The sequence below is a fragment of the Podospora pseudocomata genome, chromosome 6 (assembly GCF_035222375.1).
Source record: "Podospora pseudocomata strain CBS 415.72m chromosome 6, whole genome shotgun sequence".
Taxonomy (NCBI): Eukaryota; Fungi; Ascomycota; class Sordariomycetes; order Sordariales; family Podosporaceae; genus Podospora; species Podospora pseudocomata.
The window spans coordinates 138229-154833 of NC_085890.1; the positions used below are offsets into that span (position 1 = coordinate 138229).

Sequence of the window (16605 nt, forward strand, 5' to 3'; positions counted from 1 at the left end):
GAGCCTGGAACCTCGACACTCCGGCTTCTTGTTTCAAGAATTTGTTTCCTTCTCTTTTACGACTCCGCTGCCCATTGCAGCCAAGTACTCGCTTTGCGCACTTTTGTTGCAAAAAAAGGCTTGGACGGCTTGGGACGACAAGACGGACCTGGAACTGGGAGAGCAGCTTCTTTTCTCTTCCGGGCTCAGCCCTCACTGTCCCCGGCGTTGTTGTGGTGATCACGCACCCGTGGGGATCTTTCTGCGATCCTTCAGATCATGAACAGACCTTGATAAGATGACGGTGGTAGTATTCGTTTATGTGCATCTTGCTTTTTGGTCTGTCAGCTAGGTACGCACCACTTGCAAAATATCTATGAGGTACCCTTCCCAAAGTTCCGCTCTCTCCAGTCCGCTCCATGTCCTGTCTCCAAATGAGGTCACAAACCCTGGGACGAAGCACGCATTCAGACACACACCCGATCGATGAGGTAATCTGTCATCCCAAAGTCCTATCGTGTACACAGATGCGATGAGAGTCTTTTTGAGGTCAGTGTGTAAGAGCCGGGGTTGACTGTTCTGATGGAGCTGTTTGAGACTCGGAGCTGCTGTGAACCGGGAGGCTGACCCCACCTTGAACCTCAACTTGCGTGCCAGACCCGAAGCGAACTCAACTCGATTAGCTAAGTACCAAGCTTGTTAGGTACCTACCTACGAATACACATCTTAACAGAGTGAAGTTATGTGATACTATTCCGTGCAAGTACCTACCTAGGTGCCTTTGATGCTTAGGTCGACGAACTCACTGTGAGCTCCAGCATGTGAATATTCAACACAACACCGTGGCTTCGTATCTTCAGAAAGGCAAGTCGAAGACACCCCGTTGGGGAGGCTCGCATGAACAGGGGTGCCAGTCTTGGCAGGAGTGGGACGCTGCATGCCGAGTCCTTCCAGAGCCCCTGAGAATCCAGCGTCAGTGCGAGTTTGGTTGTCTCAGCTCCCTGTCCCCCAAGAGCAAGCATAAAACACCCATGACTTAGCATGAAACTGTCGTCTGTTTTTCTGGGCAGGTGCAAGGCAGGGCAACGTTCAGCTTTACACGTACTTATGCAGCTGCACGCTCCTACCATCTTCACGGTTTCTTGCTTCGTCATCTGCACTTCAGATGGTTGTCACGTACATACTATCCGTTCCAATTACATCAGTCCGTGGCTGCTTTAATGGGGACTTCCTGGCACAATCTCAAAGTGCCACCAGGTTATCCTCAAGAATCGAAGGTCTCTGGCTAGGCTTCTTAGGCGCAATCATTATTACAGGAATCAGATTGGCCTCTGGTGTATATGCATGTCCAAGTCTCTTTCAAAGTTCATGTAGAGTTGGCATCAAAGAGCAATCAACGTAACAAACATTGAAAAAAGTCTATTTCTCTGATGGCCAAATACAGATTCAGTAGTTCCTCCAAGCCTCTTAACCCAGCATATCTGTCCTCAGATCGTAACTGCACTCCATTGTATCCTGATGGCACTCTCAGAGTTGATATCCACCCTTCTCACTTTCTTCAACTTCACGGCCACCTCCAGCCCGCCAAAGCCAACCTTCTTGACCACCCTATCTTTGGGCCGCCTGCTGCTCAGGTTGAGATGATCGTCCTCCAGCCCTTGCCCATTGGCACCGGTGGCATGGTTAGAGTGCGGAATGGCTGTTGCACTGGCACCTTGCCCGGGATGATGGCAAGCCCCGCAAGCAAACTGTATGTATCTGAGGGCATTAACCTCGTTCCACTTCCCATTTCTGACCAGAACACCCCACTTTGCCTGAAATTCCACATCATTCAGTGAAATCACATCGCACCAGCCGTTGCCTATCACGATGCCAAAGGCGTTGTCGCTCTGATCTGACGTTTGGGAGGCGGGTAGCTCAAAAGCAAACAACCTGACGCTGTAGGGAGGGAGCTCAAAGGGTTGAAACAGGCTGGCAGAAGTAAATTTGCGGGGGACTTCGTAGTGTCCATGACCAGGGCCAGACCCGACGGCGTGGGAGTGACAAGATGTGATCTTCCAGGTTGCTTTCGTGCTGTCACCAGGTCGCAAGGCAGGTGGCTTGTCCAGTATATACAGATTCTTGGACAAGGAGGAAATGCGGTGGTTGAGGTTGCCGAGGGCGTCGTCCAGAGAAGCGGTAGAAAGATAGATGGTTTGTCGGGAAAACTGCGCCAGATCGGCCGGATTGTCCAAGAGAACAAAAGCGCTGTCTGGGTCATCGGAGCCTGTGTAGACGTTGGAGGAAGAGGAGCAGGAGTGCTTGAGCTCTGGGCGGATTACGAGACAAACAGGAAGCAAAGGGTCGTTGATACTGGAGGTGCGCGAGGTTTTGCAGTTGATGTAAGCGTGGTACTCGCCAGCGTTGGCGGGTGTGGTGCTATTGCGACCGCCCTGAGGCTGGTGAGAGGCTTTTCTTGCAGGTCGAAGGAGAAGTGTGACACGAAGGCCACGACTCGTAATCAGCGGCGGGGTGTCGTCCATCAAGGCAGCCGAGCTTGGGTTTGACGTTCCGTAGTTGACATTACTGTCAGGAATCAACCGGACATAGGTCCACAGGTTCCGATTGTGTTCCTCGAAATCAATCGGCCCATCGGCCAGGGGACGACGGGGATCCCCTTTGACCCCCTTCCAGTGGTGTTTGTTGCTCAGATATTTGGACAGCCCCCAGGCAAGCATCGTATAGTCTTCGGTCGTCTTCATGATTTCTTTTTGAAGCCGATAGAAGGCACGGTGGCCCTCTCCGTAGATCAGCGGCATATGAACCTTAAAGATACCGAGCAAGCAATATGCTGCATCTTCAATCCGCGTAGTCTGTCTGTTGGCAGCCCACGACATGCGCTCTGCAACGTGACACGTTGAGGGATCAGCACCCTCGAGGACCAAGATGGGAATGCCCGTGACTTTGGCGATAATGTTACGCAACGAGAATTTTGTGCCAATCTCGTGCCAATCATGATCGTAGAATTCGACCAATGGCGGAGCGATGAGTTCTTGAAGCGTCCAGCCCCGGGTGAACCATCTCGAGTGCTCAAAGGTCCTAGGCAGCTTGTCGTACTCTCTCAGAATGGATGGTATGGTGCGGAAGGCGGCTTTGGGCGGCGGAGACCCAACATCCCTCCTCAAGCTCGACACTGACGATGTGTCTGAGAAGAGCTGGTGGGAGGTCTCATCGGCCGCAACGTCAGCCATGTAGGCGTAACAGATGTCGCTCTCTGCATACCACCTGTACATGGAGTTGATGGCTTCAGACAGCTCGGCACTGCTCGTCTTGTCGATGCTGGCTGCACATCAGACAGTGGGTTTGAGGCATGAATGGAGAGTGACATACCAGCAGGTGTCTACCCATACATATTCATACTGGTCCTGAATGGCGCGGGCACAGCATCCTGCAATCTTGGCATATCCGGCCTTCTTGCGGAGTGCTGTCTTGGACAGCTGTGAGAGGTCTTGGAAAGTCACCTCATCCGGACCCCAACTAAGACAGTTGAGTTGTATCAGCTCACGGCCATCTCATGACGGTATTAAAGAAAAAAGGCTCATTCCTACGTGTGCGACAAGATAACATAAGGCGGGACGCGGCCCACAAACTCGACAAGCTCCAGGGTATCTGTCCTCAGAAGCCTCATTGTTCATCCAGACGATGAAAACCGCCGTGGCGGGACCGGTGGAGCTATCGGGCAACGGAGTCGGGCGGGATGAACGAACAAACGGTGGGGAAGTGAAGGCAAGGTACAGGTAAGCACTGCACCCACTTCTGTTCACCGCCGACTCACATGGTTGGAAACCGCCGAGGGCCGATTGGTTGCATGGTCTAGTTCATGCTGATAATGTTACTTACCTACACAGCTAGGCAGCATATTGAACACCTGGTCTACTGTCCAAAGAATAGCTTGGTTGCTTGGTTGCTTGGTTGTTTGGTTGAAGCATTTTGCTAACAGCAGCTGCAAAAAGCTGTGGCAAGAGGTGGGCTGAAAGAAAAAGAAAATTGATTGCATCAGCCGTGAATCGAACACGGGGCCCATCGATGGCAACGATGGATTTTACCACTAAACCACTGATGCTCTTACGTAAGATGCTCTAAGATTCGAAAATTTAACACTTATTCTACTATTATCCCACCGTCATGGATGTGGATTTCGTGTCTGGTTCCTCTGTACGTGCTTGTTGCTCATCCATCCTCTACAAAGAGGGTTTCCACTCTTTGTTTAGGTATAACCGAGTACCCATAGATTGGGCATCACTATTTACCTATGCACCACTGCCTTACCGAGCACGGCCCGGATCGGCACGAAACATGGCTTTCAGGGCACACGTCGACTTGTGACGTCATAGTCAAACATGCCAGCCCTGAGCCGCCCATAGGATTCCATGTTTTTGTCCCTTCCAAAATGGGACGAACTGGAACTGCAGGACATATGAGGGTGACACCGACAGGTTTCAGGAACATGCAACTCTAGTAATAAACAACCCCATCTCTACCCTCCTCCCAAGGTAGGATTGCTTTCGCCTTGCGAACCTCGAACGAACCCTCGCGATGCAACCTGACAGGCCCTCCCCTTCCACCACCAACGTCGCCCATGTCAACAGTTACTTCAACGGCGCCAGCCCGGCTCCAGAAGCCCAACAGTCGATACAGGACTCTGGTGCTACCCCTCTGACCCCAATTACAGAGCAACCCCCTCATCATGTCGCCCCGGCCAGACCCCCATCGGCACCGGCACGAAGCGTTGCCTTCCGACCTCTTGACCGTCAGCAATCAGCCATCCAACTGCGTCGTCTGCGACCGGCCACCCTGGGATCCAGACTTACACCGACCATGACCCACGAGCCCCAGACGCAAGCACACGATTGGGAAGAGGACCATGCAACGGATGTGGGCAGGAGTGGTGGTCGACGACGATCAAGCTCCGAACCCCAGAGACCATCCATGCCGAGGGCCATCGAAACAGTTCCCACGTTATCATCGGTACCCGAGAGCTCCTCCCAGAGCAATGCGCAGCAGGATGGGCCACCACATACAGGGCGGTTCCACCGGGCCCTCGGTAGACGAAGACAGACTGTGCTGAATCCGCACCAAGTATCTGGCGGCTCAGGCGACGATGTGTATGAGTCGAGGGTTGTCGACTTTCTCGATGTCATTGGTGAGCTTTTCCCCCTCTCTGGCTGACCTCTCTAAGAAACATAATCTGATAGTTCAAACACAAAGACCCCGAGGTGGCGACTCTATCATCCATAACCAACATTCAAAACTCGCTCTTCTTGCCTTCACTGGGAAAGTGGGTGAACCGACGGCCGACATATGACCTCTCCCAACTACCGGCAATGCCTGGTGCCTTCCCGCCTTCCAAGGAAAGTATAGCCTCTGCTGCTGCCGCTGTCCAGGGAGAACAACAAGGAGAACACGCGGGGCCTCGCTCACCAAGCCTCTCATCTGTCCTGACCTCGGAACCCCAATACGCAATTCTGCCCAACGATGCTTCGCTTCAGGGATGGAGGGAGGAGGACGTCAAGTTGCTGAATGACTATGTCAGGCACATGCTGCATTCTCGACGATCAAAGATCAAACAGAGGTTCAAGGCGTTTGGAAAGTATGTTAGGCGACCGTTGGGGTTCCTGATCACACTCTACGCCACTCTCATCACACTGTTTGGGCTTGCCTGGGTTCTCTTTTTGATCGGATGGGTGTACGTTGGGGACTCGGAAAAGCAGTTGTATGCGATTGATGTGAGTTGCGATGCCGCCTTGCACATCTGGCTGATTGGAGCGATTCTCTAACAGACACCTTAGATTATCGACTATGTCCTCGTGGCCCTTTTCGCAATCGTTGGAGATGGTATGGCACCCTTTCGAGCCAAGGACACGTACCACATGTTTTTCGTTGCCAGATATCACCGAAAAACATGGAGGCGCCGCGAAAGATTGGCGTTGCCCGAGCTCAAGGATCACAACGATTTGCCCATTGCGGAAGAACACCGCATCGCAGACGATGATCTCGAAGCACAACAAACGCAACAGCGATCAAGCTCAACAGAAAAGATTACAAGAGAAGACAAGGACGAGTTCGTCCCAGTCTTGTCAGAAAAGCAGCAAGCACGCCTGATTCATCACCAGTCAAAGCTCGCCAAGTCACACACGTTTTTCAAACCTCACGAGACAGAAACCCACCACGCATTTCCTTTGCGACTGCTTATTGCCATCGTCCTGCTGCTGGATTTGCATTCTTTGTTACAGATTTCTCTAGGCGCCGTAACCTTTGGCATTCCTTCCCACCGGAGACCTGTGGCGGCCACGACGACCATTCTATGCTGTTCCATCGTCACAAATATCACGGCCGGGCTCTTGATTACCATTGGTGACCGCAGGACGAGGAAGAAGGATGTCTTGGAGAGGTTAATGAGGCAGGAGATGACGGGCGAGGTGATCAAGAAGATCGAGAAGAAGAAAGAAAAGGAGAGAAAACAGGAAGAGGAGCTGAAGCATGAACAAGAAACAGGAGAAAAACCCAGGAAAAGTCTGAGTTTAGCGTTGCCATGGAAAGACACTTCCGGGGACGAGGGAACGCAGACGGACCACGAGAAAGAAAAACGAGCTAGGTCTCTGTCGGTTCCTCGAACCAAGAGGAAGAAAGAAAAAGAAGAAGTGGGGAGATTTAGCTCCGAAGTCGAAAGCACCCAGGGTGGAGGGAGCAAAGGCGCACAGGATACTGAAAGACTCAAGATGCCAGGGGCATTTGAAGAAGACTAAAGTCGGCTATCTTGGTTTCTCATCGGGGGGCGTTGGATAGTTACTTGGAACATGGCAAGGATGAGGTTGCACATGCAGAATTCGTACATGATACCCAGAGAGGATAATGATAATGAGAGGTACAGCGTTCAATTTGTACTTTGGACCCCAGCGTGCCTAGGAGTGCATCATCTATCGGGGGCAGCTGTGTTGTCGCATTGCTAAATTTGGCCTTTTTGATGTCGATCATGCCGAGAGACTGGCCTAACACCTTGGCATATTCTCTCCCCCGTCAACAAAGCTTCTCATCACAATATAGTGCCACAAAGATAGGCACAGAACGGCATCCTTCCCAACGATAAGCAAGTGAGAAAAGGTGACGGCCCAGGGTCGCATCAGTATGCGGCTGTTGCAAAGCAGCCCTCCCACCAGACCTGAAATCTTTGCTCAGAATGGGGGCTGAGGCCAAGACGCCGATCGGACGGCCGTAAAAGACAGGCCGGGAAGGTGGCGATTATATCCTACCTACAAACGGCAGGACCAGATAGACGCGGGAGCATGGTCGGCTATTGTCCCGTCTTACTGGCCTTGAGGTGTGGACGGGTTACACGAGCAGGGCGATGATCAATCTCTAAATGAACTGCCTGTATTGTATCTAGGGTAGGCAGTTCAACGGCCGGAACTGCGGGGCCGCTGATTGTCGCCCCGATAGTAGGAGATAGATCGAGGACGATAAAAGGCAGCAGATATCCCATCATCGCTCAACTCAACTCTCCTGCTGGCACGCCGGCAGCACCCAGCACCGAGCACTTCCCGTCTTCCCTCTTCACCAAAGCAAAACCCTCGTTTTGGTTTCCAGCATCAACTCGTCAGGTCAAAATGAAAGGCTCAACCATCCCCTTGCTTTTTGCCGGAGTGACGTTGACAGCAGCGTATCCCATCACCGGCGACGTTGTCAACTGTCGTTCCGGGCCGGGCACCAGCTACTCGGTCGTGAAACAATACACGCAGGGCCAAGATGTCACGATTACCTGCCAGACCGAAGGTACCAACGTCAACGGCGTCACCATCTGGGACAAGACAGCAGATGGCAACTGCTATGTGTCAGATTACTATGTGCAAACGGGGGTCAATGGTTATGTGACAGGGAGATGCAGCGGGGCTTGCACAGCTCCAAAGTCCAACCAGGCAACGGTGGATCTCATTGCCGAATTTGAAGGTTTTGAGCCCAATGTTTGTATGTCTTCTTTGGTTTGCCTTGGCTGTTATCTTCAAGCATTCTGACATGAGAGGACAGACATCGATCCTACTGGAAATCCAACCGTCGGCTATGGCCACCTCTGTCAGCAAGCTGGCTGCGCTGAGGTGCCGTATCCAATCCCGCTCTCCCAGGCTGATGGCAAGAGGCTCTTAGCGAGCGACATGGCGGTATGTTTTTGTCCTTGATATCCCGGCCATCGCTTGTCACAGAGCCCCTAACTCAAACAATTGCAGCGTTTCGAGCAATGCATCACAGCCATGATTACAGGAGCCACACTCAACCTGAACCAGTACGGCGCCCTCATTAGCTGGTCCTTCAACATGGGCTGTGGCGCTGCCCAAACATCGACTCTGGTGGCAAGGCTCAACAGGGGCGAAAATGTCAACGCTGTTCTGGCACAAGAGTTGCCAAGATGGGTGTATGGGGGCGGAGTGGTGCTTCCTGGGCTCGTGAGAAGGCGAAATGCAGAAGTCGCGCTTGCACAGACGGCAGGGAGTGGACCAGCGTTGCCAGTGCAGTGTTAGGGATCTGTTTTGGGTACACGTAATGGGAAGAAATGAACGAACAGGTGGTAGATTTGTCAAGTGTCTATTTATCTACCCATGTACTACATTACAACAGCCATACATCTTAACCTTGACCATGGAAGCTGTCACAGACCTTCTTAAAAGTGAGGGGCATTCAAGAACAAGCCCATCAGGACACCACCGATAGTGCCGGCGATAGGAATTGTCGCAATCCAAGAGAGCATCAGCAAGCCGACCCGCTGAAAGTTCACGGCCTTGAGGGTACCATTGCAGAGCCCGACTCCGACGGTGGCACCAGTGATGCACATTGACGTTGATACAGGAAGCGAGTACTGGCTGAACACGAGTACTGTGATGGCGGCTCCCATCTCCATGGAGCAGCCCCTGCTTGGGGAGTGATATGTGATCTTGTTGCCCATGACTATGACAGCACATGTCAGCAACCAGAAACTTCACCCCTGACCGGGAGAAGAAGAAAAGAAAAAGACTGAGCACTTACCCTTCATGATATTGTAGCCATATGTCAACAAGCCTACAGAGATGGTTGCTGACAAGACAGCCAGCTGCCAAATTGGTACCTCGGCTTTGCTGGCAGCGGCACTCCCAGTCGACCAGGCAGAGTAGATAACAGCCCAGGGGCCAACCGAGTTTCCAATGTCGTTGGCGCCATGAGCAAATGAAGCCGTGCAAGCCGTCAGAATCTGGACAAAGCTATATGTGTGCTCAACCTCGTTCGGATACTTCTTGGCCTCGGCGTACACTCTGGCCATCCGTTCACCCTCGGGCGTGCCTGCGATGCCCGACTGAGCGGCGTGGATGTCGTAGTGAAGACCATACAATAGACCACAGACAACCATGGCCGGCAAGCGTTTCAGGAACATGCGAATGTTGTGAATCTCGTATATCCGGCCTGGTCCCATCGGGTTGTCGCGGAGGGTGCGAATGGCCCAGCCCATGGGACCCCTCTTCTTGAGCAACTTGGCGTGTAGCTTCCGCTCCCCTTGGGCTTGGATCTCTTTGTACGTCAACTGAACTGGGGCTTCCCCGAGCTCCGGGTCCTGATCCAGCTTCTTCTCCGGGTTGCTTCCGCTCTCCGTTGGGGTAGGTGAGGACTTGGAGGGAAGGGCCTGGGGCTGTTCCTCATCGCCCGAGTCCTCCTGGACAACGGCGTAATTTGGAACGTTGGCTCTGTCCATGACGGCAACTTCTGGTCTCTTGAACAGCAAAGGCCCGTAGATGAACATCCACCACTTGACTCCATGATCCTTCTTGATCACCTTGGCATCAACAAACGGCACGAAGAAAATGGCCGCCAGTATCCCAACGCCAGCACCTGTACCCATGGTAACGGCCGCGACGTACCAGCCGGGTTTCTTGTTCAAGCCCAGATTCGGGGATCCCTTGTAGACAATGGACAGCGTGCAAACGGTGCCGGCAATCAGGAAGAAAAAGGGAGACGAGTACACAGCCCATGGAACGGGGTTCTTTCTCAGGTGCACTACCAGCTTGATGAGCATGAAAATGGTGGCCCCAAAGGCGGCTGAGATGGCGGGTGCCATGACGAGCCCAGAGAAGATGGCACCCAGGCCCTTGCCGTCGTTCCAGCCCCATTGCACCTGTTTTGCGCCGACTGTCGCAACGCCCACACCTGTTGACAAGCCTGTTAGCATGACCGGTTCGTGCTCACTCTGTGGGAAAAGTCTGCAAACTAACCGGCAACCGCGGAGACCAAAGAGTATGTCGAGGAGACATGAGCCGAGTGTCGGGTGCACCACATAACCCAGGTCGACGCACCAGCCAGGGCGCAGGTAAAGGCAAGCATCTGCACCCCGGCATTGTCTTGGAAGGCAGCGTGGGGGATAATGCCGTTCTTGATGGTCTCGGCCGTGCGGGCGCCGACGGTGATGGCGCCCAACATCTCGAAAATGGTGCCAAAGATCATGGCCTGTCGATAGGAAATAGAACGGGAACTAACGGACGTGGCCCAGGCATTTGCCACGTCGTTGGCGCCGTTGTTGAAGGCATCCAACAGGGCAAAGAAGGTGCCGATGACAAAAACATAGGTAAACTGGTCGAGTGCCATGTTGGCTGTTGGTTGTTGAGAGTGCTTGAACTATCTGGCGAAGGTCTGTCGGAGTTCATGGTCGGCAACTCTGCCTTTTGTCTCTTCCATTTTAAGGTGATCAGTGTCCATTCGGCTGGCTTGTCCTCATCTGTTTACCGAAGCTGAACGCCATGAGGTGGTGACAGAACGAGGGCATTCTCAGTTCTGTCCTTCTTCTATGCATCTTGCTCGTCCAGTCAGCGTATTTCATATGCCCACGTGAAGACGGGAAATGCTAGGAGTGGCCCGCAAAATGCTGGCTAAACCCACTTCAGAGGTTGTGTTACACGCGAGGTAGCAGAAGAAAGATGCAGGGTCTCTGGTATGTGGCCAATGAAGCGGGGGGAGCCAGCTAGGGGCTGAAGATCGGCGCCGGTCTCCGATGGATGACCGGAAGAAACTGAGGGTTGAGGAAAGAAACAACGCAGGTCATGACGCCTCTCAAGAGGCGTGCCACTCGAATGGTGGTGGAAAAGGAAGACGCATGCCCAGCCGGAACCCTTCCATTCGCTCGGGACCTTGGCTAAGGCTTGTTTAGGTCAAGCATTCCTTAGCGCCAAGGCAGGGCAGGGGCCGAAGGGCTAGACCACGTTCCATGCAAAGTTCCTAATGACTTCTACTCTGCCTCTGTCTCCTTGACTAAAATCCCAAACTGACTCGTGTTCGGGGGCTGGCTCGCACTTTTCGCACCTGCGCCGCTTTCACACCTGTGATGCTGCACTCTTCCCGCCGTTGAACCGTTGTTGGTGATGCTGTCGGTCAGACTGAGTCATCGCCGAAGGACTTGTGCCTCTGGATCAATCTCGACAGCCTCTGCGGAAGTCTGTCTGTGTTTTGATATCATGGAATCAATGTCCAACCGCAAGTCCAAAGTCCCTGGCCATGAATGTTCTTAGTACCTAGGTGGTCTCAATTTTCGTCATTCACAATGAAGCTACGCCATCTCGGTCTTGTTTGCGCTTGCGTCCGCCTTATCTCTGGCCACTGCCTCGAGAAACCAGCACCTCTACCACTCGCCACGCGGATTGTTACCCAGTTTCCCAATCCGACATGGATAGAAAACATCGCTGTCCGGTCGAATGGTGACCTCCTCATTACCGAGCTCCTTCCGAAACCCATTCTCTACACCATCGAAAATCCTGCCAGCTCGGCTCCACAGGTCCGCCTACTCCGTGACTTTTTTGCCGAAGAACCCCCTGTAGAAGGCTTGACAGGCATCGCCGAAGCATCGCATGACGTGTTCGTTTTTGTCGGTGGCAGCACGACAAATCTTTCATTCCATGCTTGGAGCGTCAACTTCACTTCCGCAGCCTACAATCCCTCAACAACTACCGGTCCTATTATCAAGAAGATTGCCGAGCTCAAAGATGTCAAGCTTCCTAACGGCGTTGCCACCCTTCCCGGCTCCCCGTCATCCGTGTTGATTGCAGACTCTTTGGCCGGTCTGGCCTGGCGCCTGGACATTCTGACAGGAAAGTCCATCGTCGCTGCACAGACTCTCGAGATGGGGGCTCCCTCAAACGAGACGGACCCCAGCAAGAGAGTTGGCATCAACGGCATCAAAGTGCATGGTGGATTTCTGTACTTCAGCAACAGCAACTCAAGATCCATCTACAGGGTCAAGATCAGGAAAGACGGCACACGAGACCCCAGCGCCCATGCGCAGCTAGTTGGCCGCTTACCGGAGAACGTGTCGTTCCTGGATGATTTTGCAGTTACCAGTCATGGTGGAAAAGGGGCAACTGTATTTGGGACAACCTCTTCTGACAATCGGCTGTGGGCATTTGTGCAGGGGAAGAGTCCGGTGGTTGTTGCCGGCGAACTGGACCAGTTGACATTGGCGGGCTCGACAGCAGCCTCGTTCGGGAGAGGGAAACGTGATAGAGACATCCTGTATGTAGTCACATCGGGAGGGGTGGGGAAGCCATTGAATGGAAGTCTGACAGAAGGGGGAAAGGTCGCGGCGGTAGACTTGAGGACCTTTTGTCCACCCATTATGATCGGGTAGAGTAACCAGCAGCACCACTGCTCAGCGGCTTTGTGGGTTGATGCATCTGCCATTGTTGGAGACGTCAAAGAGGCCACTGGCTGAATAGGTAGACTGCCTACCAACTTGCAAGTACTTATCACCAAGCATAAAATGAACCAGATTAGGACTCAACGGCAGTATGGCTGCTCTTCATTAGCTACTCCAGAACGCTAGGGGTATAAAATTTTAAAACTAATCACAATCAAAACCAGAAAACCCAAACCAGTCATTACTCAAACCCGTCTCTTCCGCCGGCTTCCCCCCTCATCATTGCGTTTTGTCTATGGGTCTCTTGACAAACACGCTGCGCTCCCACCCGTCGATTTCATCATACAGCGTCACTCTGTCGAGCTCATAGCCGCCAATTTTGGGCAAAATCTTGGCCCAGATGACCCAGTACACCCCACCAGCGAAAATGATGCCAAAGCCGACAACACAGTGAAGCCAGTATGGCAACTCGTCGTAAATGTTCTGACCATCCTCGGGGGGTACAAATGGTGCAATGACAAGGTAAATGTTGCTGAGGAAAAAGAAGATGACAACGGGCAGGGTGGCCGAGATGGGAGGGTTCCAATTCCACGCCTTCCGGTTGAGGTAGAGGTAGATCAGGCCAAGAGCGACAAAAGTGTTGATGATGGCCAAGGGGTACGAGATGAGGTTGAGAATGAAGTTGTAGGCATCGCCGGGAGGAGGGGCAAGCATGATGATGACCGAGACAGCCCAGTGCTCAAACAGACCCGCGGTGGGGGCGTTGAAAGGTCTGTTGCTGGCCCAGAAGCGGGAGTAGGGAAGAATACCCTCACGGCCGAGCTCCTGAACCAGACGCCCCTGAGAAAAGATGACAGACAGAACGTTGCCAAAGGCAGACAAGGCAACAAAGACGGAAAGGGCGCGCTCGGCAGTGCCACCAAAAACATTTCTGAAGAGCGAAGCAGCTACCAGGCGCTGGGCAGCGAGAATCTCGTCCTTGGGGACGGCGGCGAAGTAGGCAATGTTGACAAACATGTAAAGGACTGAGATGACGCCGATGGCCAGAGGAGCGGCGATCTTGAGGGTGCGGACTGGGTTCTTGGTCTCGGAGAGGGCGTAGTTGGCGTTGCTGTAGCCGATGTAACTCCAGATGACGTTGTAGAGGGCCGTCACAACACCATAGGCAGATCCAGTGGTGCCCTCAAACGCATCCGTGAAGTTGTGGGGCTTCTCGTCTTCAGGAAGCTTGACATGGCCGGCGAGAGCGACCCAGCCGGCAACGACGATGATGAGGATGATGATGACCTTGATGGTGCCGAGGAGGTTTTGCAGGCGGATCCCCCACTTGACGCTGGTGGCGTGGATCAGGAAGGCGGTGGTGATGCAAGCCAACCCGATGCCGCGCTGGTTCCACCGATCGACTTCGACGCCGGCAGCATGGAGAATGTACTCGCTGAGAAGGAGAAGATTAGTCAGTTTCAAGTGCTCACATCACATCTTACCAGGCGGGAGAGGTGGACATACCCAAAGACGACCGAGTTACCGCTGGCCCAACCAAGGAGAACAACGTAGCCAGTGTAGAGGCCAGTGGTGAGGAACTTTGGCTTGCGGAAAACGTATTCGAGGTAGTTCTTCTCGCCTCCGTTCTTGGGGATGGCAGTGCCGAACTCGAGATAGACAGCCGTGCCGGCAAGGGCAATCAGCATGCCGGCAACCCAGATGAACAACGACAGACCGACACTGCCGGAAAGCTTCAAGATGGAGCCGGGCGTGGCAAAGATGCCAGTGCCGATAACCCGGTTGACGATCAGAAAGACTGCAGAGACGATGCCAATCTGGCGTTTGGCTTCGCTGGCGCGCTGCAGTTGACCTGGACCACATATGTATGTTAGCTGCGTCGAACAGGATCAAAGAGAAGAGACAAATATCATGTACATACCCACTTCGCTGCCCCCTTCGGAGTTGGCGAGGGTGCCCGGCTCCTTGAAGTCATGGCTATCACCCTCGGGGGCGGATCCCGTGAACTTGGACATGTTGCTGGCCCTGTGTGATTGGCGGGTGGGCTTGGAGGCTGGACGGAGCGGGTGGTTGTTCCAGAAAACAGCAGTTCGTCTGGTTGAAGCTATCGGTTTTATCTATTTCTGCTGGCCGTGTCCCAGAACTTCAGATGGCAGCGGCTGATCCGTGTCTCGGCAAGGCTTCACAGGGATGGACCTGTCGCCACCGATGCTGGGCCTCGCTCGTCACCACAGACCTAGAGCCAAAGAGGCAGGAGATCAAGTCAGTTCTGCATCCCACGTCGACGGATCCCTGACTATATGGAACGCACAGAGTGGGCACATTTTGCTGTGCAATGCCGCTCTCACTGGCTCCAACCCTGCTTGTACGTCATAGTATCCGCGGCGGCGATGTCGTGATTTGGCGTCATGGCACCAACCACGAAAAATTTTTATCCTCCTTCCCAACGGCCGCCCCCCGGACACAAGCACGGTCAGCCCCAAGAGCTCAAACCCATGTTCTCGATGGCCGGTTTCTGCAAGTCTGGCCGGGCCGAGGGTGCTACCGTGCCACCGGCCACGGGAAGTTTAATTTGTCTGCACCATCTCTTTGGCCATGCCGCGCATCACGTCAATCCCAGCTCCACTTTGTGCCATCTGCTCGGTGAGGCTGTTTGTTGGACCATTGAACAATGGCGATGGCGACATTCTAGCCCCCCTCCAAACAGGCAGGTCGACAGCTTGCCCTCTGCTGACCATCACACGTCCTCGCTTTGCCGCGGCCCATCGTCCCTGCTCCTTGTCGTGCCATCAGTCCTTCGATGTCGATAAATGTCAGATGCCACTCATGCAGGCCGTGGCCTGTCAGGTTCGCTGGTCTCGGTGGAGATAGTTCACACCTAGCATGAACACCTCATCGACAAACATGAAACCTGACATCCCCAACCTCCATTTAGGCGACGGCATCCTCTGCTGGTCTCCATCTCTAATCGCCGCCCACTCTGGGGAAGACCCTCCCCTCCGTATACGGCCCGGAGGCGTCGCCGTGGACAAATCCAGACTCGGCTGACAAGGGAGTACCATGATCAATCCCCATTGTTGTTTTGTCCCCGATCTCGGATGCCAGTGCCGCGCTTCAGACTCCACTTCATCCTCAGGTGTTGTAAGGAGCCTGCGATTGCGGATCGACTAGGCTGATGTGATATGTCTAACAGACGGCAATTGTCAAACCGCAGCCATAGCCTTTGGACGACGTGCTATCGTTTAGCTGACAATAAAAGGGCACTCGGCATCGTGGGAACTGGACTGGTCGGCAGGTTGAATGTGGTAGACTGTCGAGGTCGGTCATGGACTGTTCAATTCGAAATGGATATCTCGGCATGCTGGTAGTGGAAAAGTCAGCAGACAACTATAAGTCTGAGGGTGCAGCACAGCTTACCATAGCTGGGCTGGATCAAGGGCTGACCAGGCAGTCTGATACCACCCGATCGGCCAGGTGTCGAAAGGCCGCCATGAGGGTTTCACAGTGGCGTGCAGTTTTCAACCACAGGTTCGTGCGAGGTCGCTGCTGCCAGGCCTCAGAGGGGATGGCTTCCATTAATAGACAGACATGAAAGAAGCTCAATGTCCGACATTCGCAGTGCCGGCATGCTAGCGGATGACGCAATTGCGGAATGGGCCAGTTTGTGACAGTCAAAATCCCCAGAGCCGCCAATTGACTCCATCAGGTTGGTGAACGACATCCTGAGATTGGGTCAGTTTAGGAACACATCGATGACAGCCGGAGAGTGATCACGCAATCTCTCCACTACGCGCCCATCTCCAAGGCCTCGTGTGGATAACTTGCTGCTCTTTGGGGATTAGACACTCAAACTAAGGTAACTTAGTTGCCGTTGCGGGGGCAGATCATGGCGCTTTCCCGTTGATGCAACCAGGTACCGTATCATTGCAGCACGGCGTCTACTGCACCAAGTA

The 16605-nt window shown here is 53.5% G+C and overlaps 6 protein-coding genes and 1 non-coding gene across 7 annotated transcripts; 4 read left to right on the top strand and 3 right to left on the bottom strand.

The window, feature by feature from the left end:
- Positions 1-1333: 1333 nt before the first annotated feature.
- Positions 1334-3941, bottom strand: QC762_611570 (uncharacterized protein). Its single transcript, XM_062892832.1, has 3 exons — positions 3567-3941; positions 3349-3495; positions 1334-3297 (listed from the first exon to the last, which is right to left on the bottom strand). Exons 1-3 carry the CDS (start codon positions 3644-3646, stop codon positions 1467-1469), a joined length of 2058 nt encoding a protein of 685 aa, XP_062740104.1. The 5' UTR covers positions 3647-3941; the 3' UTR covers positions 1334-1466.
- A 69-nt stretch (positions 3942-4010) lies between these two features.
- QC762_0089490 lies at positions 4011-4081 on the top strand. Its single transcript has one exon. It is a non-coding gene; the product is annotated as a tRNA-Gly (tRNA).
- Positions 4082-4229: 148 nt separating this feature from the next.
- Positions 4230-6980, top strand: QC762_611580 (uncharacterized protein). Its single transcript, XM_062892833.1, has 3 exons — positions 4230-5161; positions 5227-5744; positions 5808-6980. Exons 1-3 carry the CDS (start codon positions 4555-4557, stop codon positions 6762-6764), a joined length of 2082 nt encoding a protein of 693 aa, XP_062740105.1. The 5' UTR covers positions 4230-4554; the 3' UTR covers positions 6765-6980.
- A 642-nt stretch (positions 6981-7622) lies between these two features.
- Positions 7623-8578, top strand: QC762_611590 (uncharacterized protein; the record flags this gene model as incomplete). The annotated part of the gene is made up of 3 exons (XM_062892834.1): positions 7623-7980; positions 8041-8171; positions 8238-8578. The coding sequence occupies 3 exons, from the start codon at positions 7623-7625 to the stop codon at positions 8526-8528; spliced, it is 780 nt and encodes a 259-aa protein (XP_062740106.1). The 3' UTR covers positions 8529-8578.
- Positions 8553-11148, bottom strand: QC762_611600 (uncharacterized protein). The gene is made up of 3 exons (XM_062892835.1): positions 10245-11148; positions 9031-10179; positions 8553-8952 (listed from the first exon to the last, which is right to left on the bottom strand). Exons 1-3 carry the CDS (start codon positions 10612-10614, stop codon positions 8669-8671), a joined length of 1803 nt encoding a protein of 600 aa, XP_062740107.1. The 5' UTR covers positions 10615-11148; the 3' UTR covers positions 8553-8668.
- Positions 11149-11563: 415 nt separating this feature from the next.
- Positions 11564-12643, top strand: QC762_611610 (uncharacterized protein; the record flags this gene model as incomplete). The annotated part of the gene is made up of 1 exon (XM_062892836.1): positions 11564-12643. The coding sequence occupies one exon, from the start codon at positions 11564-11566 to the stop codon at positions 12641-12643; it is 1080 nt and encodes a 359-aa protein (XP_062740108.1).
- A 144-nt stretch (positions 12644-12787) lies between these two features.
- Positions 12788-16430, bottom strand: MUP1 (methionine permease). The gene is made up of 4 exons (XM_062892837.1): positions 16070-16430; positions 14574-16013; positions 14159-14504; positions 12788-14087 (listed from the first exon to the last, which is right to left on the bottom strand). Exons 2-4 carry the CDS (start codon positions 14665-14667, stop codon positions 12932-12934), a joined length of 1596 nt encoding a protein of 531 aa, XP_062740109.1. The 5' UTR covers positions 14668-16013; positions 16070-16430; the 3' UTR covers positions 12788-12931.
- Positions 16431-16605: the final 175 nt, after the last annotated feature.

Bases quoted from the DNA above. Each gene is read 5' to 3' on its own strand.
- QC762_611570 (XM_062892832.1), bottom strand. From the start codon at position 3,646: ATGAGGCTTCTGAGGACAGATACCCTGGAGCTTGTCGAGTTTGTGGGC. The intron at 3,496-3,566 runs GTAGGAATGAGC...CAACTGTCTTAG, and splicing joins TATGTTATCTTGTCGCACAC to TTGGGGTCCGGATGAGGTGA. The intron at 3,298-3,348 runs GTATGTCACTCT...ATGTGCAGCCAG, and splicing joins GTATGGGTAGACACCTGCTG to CATCGACAAGACGAGCAGTG.
- QC762_611580 (XM_062892833.1), top strand. From the start codon at position 4,555: ATGCAACCTGACAGGCCCTCCCCTTCCACCACCAACGTCGCCCATGTC. The intron at 5,162-5,226 runs GTGAGCTTTTCC...TCAAACACAAAG, and splicing joins CGACTTTCTCGATGTCATTG to ACCCCGAGGTGGCGACTCTA. The intron at 5,745-5,807 runs GTGAGTTGCGAT...CAGACACCTTAG, and splicing joins AGCAGTTGTATGCGATTGAT to ATTATCGACTATGTCCTCGT.
- QC762_611600 (XM_062892835.1), bottom strand. From the start codon at position 10,614: ATGGCACTCGACCAGTTTACCTATGTTTTTGTCATCGGCACCTTCTTT. The intron at 10,180-10,244 runs GTTAGTTTGCAG...GCTTGTCAACAG, and splicing joins TTTGGTCTCCGCGGTTGCCG to GTGTGGGCGTTGCGACAGTC. The intron at 8,953-9,030 runs GTAAGTGCTCAG...GTGCTGTCATAG, and splicing joins TGGCTACAATATCATGAAGG to TCATGGGCAACAAGATCACA.
- MUP1 (XM_062892837.1), bottom strand. From the start codon at position 14,667: ATGTCCAAGTTCACGGGATCCGCCCCCGAGGGTGATAGCCATGACTTC. The intron at 14,505-14,573 runs GTATGTACATGA...TATGTGGTCCAG, and splicing joins CGAAGGGGGCAGCGAAGTGG to GTCAACTGCAGCGCGCCAGC. The intron at 14,088-14,158 runs GTATGTCCACCT...TCTCCTTCTCAG, and splicing joins GGTAACTCGGTCGTCTTTGG to CGAGTACATTCTCCATGCTG.